General features: G+C 41.1%; 1 protein-coding gene across 1 annotated transcript in view; it reads left to right on the plus strand.

Moving 5' to 3' along the window:
• Positions 1-17: 17 nt before the first annotated feature.
• The window catches only part of LOC104980407, a 30,929-nt gene continuing 26,797 nt past the window's right edge, over positions 18-4,149 (plus strand). The window contains exons 1-2 of the mRNA XM_010829106.1: positions 18-1,359; positions 1,470-1,786. Of these exons, the coding sequence (XP_010827408.1) occupies positions 1,152-1,359; positions 1,470-1,786 (525 nt within the window). The 5' untranslated portion in view covers positions 18-1,151. The remainder of the gene's footprint in view (positions 1,360-1,469; positions 1,787-4,149) is intronic.

Here is a 4,149-nt window from a genome sequence, read left to right on the forward strand (position 1 = left end):
ACAGAAGAAGCCACCACAATGAGAAGTCCGCACGCCCCAACTAGAGCGTGGCCCCCGCTCTCAGCAACTAGAGAAAAGCCTGAGCAGCAATGAAGACACAGCAGAGCCAAAAATAAATAAATAAATAAAATTATATGTAAAAAGCTGTGCTGCTTACAATCAGAAGATAACCAAACGAGAATATAGAGCTAAAAATGCAAATTCCACCTAAATGTATAAATAATACCCATCAATCTGATCGCTAGCCATAAAAATGCAGAGAAATTTTCAAAGCAAATGATCTGTGCTTTTTTGTCCTCTTTACGTCTTATTTTACCCATTTCCTTTAATAAATAATGGTTGCTTATAGGAGTTCCCACATTTACCAGCTCCATGTCTTTAAATGAGTCTGTTTGCCACTGTTGTCCTTTGTCAAATGGAGATATTCATAACAGCTACCTCCCAGGATAGTGAAGAAGATTAAATAAAATAATATGAGAACATTTAGAACCATGCCTGATGACTAGAAAGTCCTCAATACATATTAGATGCCATATTAATTTTAAAGGTTATCACTGCATATTTAACAGAACATTGCTTTTAAAATACTCCTGCGTGTGACATAATGCTCATGAAACTGTTCTCAGGTCCAGGTTGAGTAGAAGCTGATTTCCACAGACTGCTCTGTCTTAAAGATCCACAAGGAATTGCAATGTAGTCCCTTTTTGAAGGCACCCAGATTGTAAACAAAGTGTAATTTCTCTGGATGGTAATTTGCATGGTGACATCTCAATTAATTAGAAAAAAACTCAAAAATATTCCAGTGCTTGTGTCTGTAGCATATTAAATTATGTCAAGAAGATGTTCTAAAGTCTGATGGTTTTCTGTAGCGTTACAAAAAAATAAAGGTCAGGTTTTATACACAAGTCCTGGATCACCAACCATTTACAGAAAGACAGACATAGAGAAAGAACACAGCAGGGACGTCTTTCTATTTCTGCAGCAACATTACTACAGGAATTTCAGGGAGATGAGCTGAGCAGCTATGAGAGTAGCCCCACTCTCAAGTACATGCATTTATCTCTGGGTTGTCTGTCCGGATCATCATCCTTCTCTTAAACAGTCTGCCCAGGACTTAGGGGCAGGAAACCCCCGTGAAACCACAGCTGCTCATGTCTGTTGCAGATTATGAAGAACCCCAGACAACCATACCACCAGATCCACCTCTTCCTCTGGGACACAAGATCCAGGCCCACTACCCTGCCACTGGCCTGAGACTTCCTTCCAACAGACCTTGCCTTTTTTACCTCCTCCCTGGGAGTCAGTCTGGTGACGAGATGGCATTCCTGGAAGCGGTCCTCTTCTCCTCCCTCTGGTCTTGTGAGTTGCTTTCTCAGTCATTTCAGTCTACAGGAGAGACTGAAGAAGGTCTTTCTTGTTGCCTCTTCACATGTCTTTTGTTTATGGGAATTTCTCTTCTTTGCTTGCAGTTGGCCTTGGGCAATTAACTTTGGTGCAAACTGAAGTATCAGTTACTGGAACAAGAGAAAAGAGTATAATTATGTCTTGCAAGGTGTTCTCTAAGGACTTTAGCAAAGATTACATCCACTGGTACCGGCAAAAACCAGATCAAGGTTTAGAACAGCTACTTGTTGTCTTAGATGCCCCTGCGCTAAACCACTTAGGAGGGAAGAAAAACAAGCTTGAGGCCAGAAAAGATAAACCCTCTTCCACTTCTACCTTGAAAATAAGTTTCTTAGAGAAAGAAGATGAGGCCACATACTACTGTGCCGGCTGGTTGCCCACAGTGTGGGAGTTTCTTGGATAACACACACAAGAACCATCACCAGATCTGTGCTCACCACATCCTCAACACAGGCAGCCACAGGCGTTGCACAGCTGGGAGCCCTGCCTAAGCCTCCCACTAAGGAAAGTGAGTCTTGTATGATTTTTTTTTTAACTATCCAGAGGTTATTTGCAAGTTACGTGGCTCAGTCTCAAAGAGGAAATCACCCTGTGCCAGAAATATTGATATTTATTGCATCTTACATCAGCATCACAACACAGATGCAATGTATTGTTCATGTTTTCCATATCAATACTAGTAATTTAAGATGTAGCAGAATAAAATGACTTTTTAGACCCTAAATCCCATGTCCCTTCAACTCTTTCAGGCCATCCTGAAGAAGTTCAGAGTCTGGTTATTCCCTGCAGACTGTGGTGAAAGCGAGATGAGGCTCTTTTCCCTTTCTTCCATGAATGGGGTGACTGTTGACTATGCACTCAGGGTTTGTATTACAGCTTGACCATCACAGTTCCTTTTGCACAGGCCTCTGACCCCCCAGAGCCATTAGATGATCCCAGAACAAGGTAGACACTCCAGTCAGGATCCTTTTCCCCAGGATTCTGCAGTGAATCTGCTAAGCCTCACATTGGCTATGCATTCAGTTGCTACTCTTTCTGACACTGTTCTAATTAGGTAAATTGTTCTCATGTTTGAGATAATCCATTGACATTGGTGCTGTCATGAGTCACATTTTGTAACTGATGAAACAGAAGTGTGGAGATGTGATTTCCTTTGTGGTCAACAGTTAAATGAATGGGGGTGGAGGCTTGCAGCTGGATGGGAAAAAAATAGTAGACTCACTTCATTAAGCATGCAAACAAGAAAACAATGAATTAAAATCTATTAAAATATTTATTTATTTGGCTGCACTGGGTCTTAGGATCTAGTTGTGGTATGTAGGATCTAGTTCCCTGACAAGGGATCAAACCCGGGCTCCCTGCATGGGGAGCATAAGTCTTAAGCACTGGACCTCCAGGGAAGTCTCAAAAAGACAATGGAATAAAATCTTGAAAGTGATGGAAGAGAAAATGGACATCTCAGTAAAAATATACTTCAAAAGTACAGGAGAAATGAAGAATTCTCAGACAAAACAAAATTGAGGAAATCCATTGCCAGCCAACCTATTCTATGAGAGATGTTAAAGTAAGCTATTTAGGCATAAAACATACATTATAGGTCAAAATTCGAATTTGCAGAAACACATGATATGCACTACAAGTATAATAAATGAATGTAAACGTTCTTTTTAATTGTTCCAAAATAGGAGTTGTCAGACATTTTCTGTGAAGGAAATATTTTCAGTTTTGCATGCCATCTAGTTTCTGCCCCCACCCTTCAGCTTTGCCAGGGCAGCACGAAGCCACTCTCCCTTTAGACCTGAAGGGACATGGAACTGCTACGTGACCGGCAGGGTGTTGGTATTGAGAGGTCACCTGATAGGAGCTGCAGCCTTTAGTAAAGGGACACAACAGCCTGCTGATGCAAATAATCCATAAGCAATCTTTAACAAGAATACAAAAAATTTTTTACTTGAGTTAAACTGAAGGCAACAGCCCAGGTGACACAGATTTATAAGCCATAGTTTGTTGTGTTAATGAGTAAGACTGGAGCCAGCAAGATATAAAAGGTGACCCCCAAGACCATAAGGTCGCAGCTGGCAGCCACTAGCAGATAACAGTTTTTAAAAAGACTGGTGGTGTCCCTGAGTTTGATACCCTTCAGAAAATTCAAGTTCTCAGTAATGCAGGAACATATCTGAAACCACATTCACAATGGCACCCAGCACCATTTGGGATGCCTCAATGACATTTTTATTTCTCTCAGAACAAAGAACAGACATCAAACATGACAAGGGTGCTCTTCTTCAAGATTTCGAAGAGACAGATTAGCATGTGCATGGTGACTTAGCTTGACCTTGGTGTCTGGAAAGGAAAACTCATCTTCAAAGGAGTGCTAGCATAGGAGGGGAGGACCATTTATTTGTATCTTCAAAGTTGATGCTCTAAAAAATCTGGTTAATGCAGCCATGAAATTAAAAGATGCTTAATCCTTGGGAGAAAAGTTATGACCAACCTTGACAGCATATTAAAAGCAGAGACATTACTTTGCCAACAAAGGGCCATCTAGTCAAAGCTATGGTCTTTCCAGTAGTCATGTATGGATGTGAGAGTTAGACCATAAAGAAAGCTGAGCACCGAAGATTTGATGCATTTGAACTGTGGTGTTGAAGAACACTCTTGAGAGCCCCTTCGACTGCAAAGAGATCAGTCTGTCCTAAAGGAAGTCAATCCTGAATATTCATTGGAAGGACTGATGCTGAAGCT

Source organism: Bison bison, unplaced genomic scaffold (assembly GCF_000754665.1).
Source record: "Bison bison bison isolate TAMUID 2011002044 unplaced genomic scaffold, Bison_UMD1.0 scf7180017864499, whole genome shotgun sequence".
Lineage (NCBI taxonomy): Eukaryota > Metazoa > Chordata > Mammalia > Artiodactyla > Bovidae > Bison > Bison bison.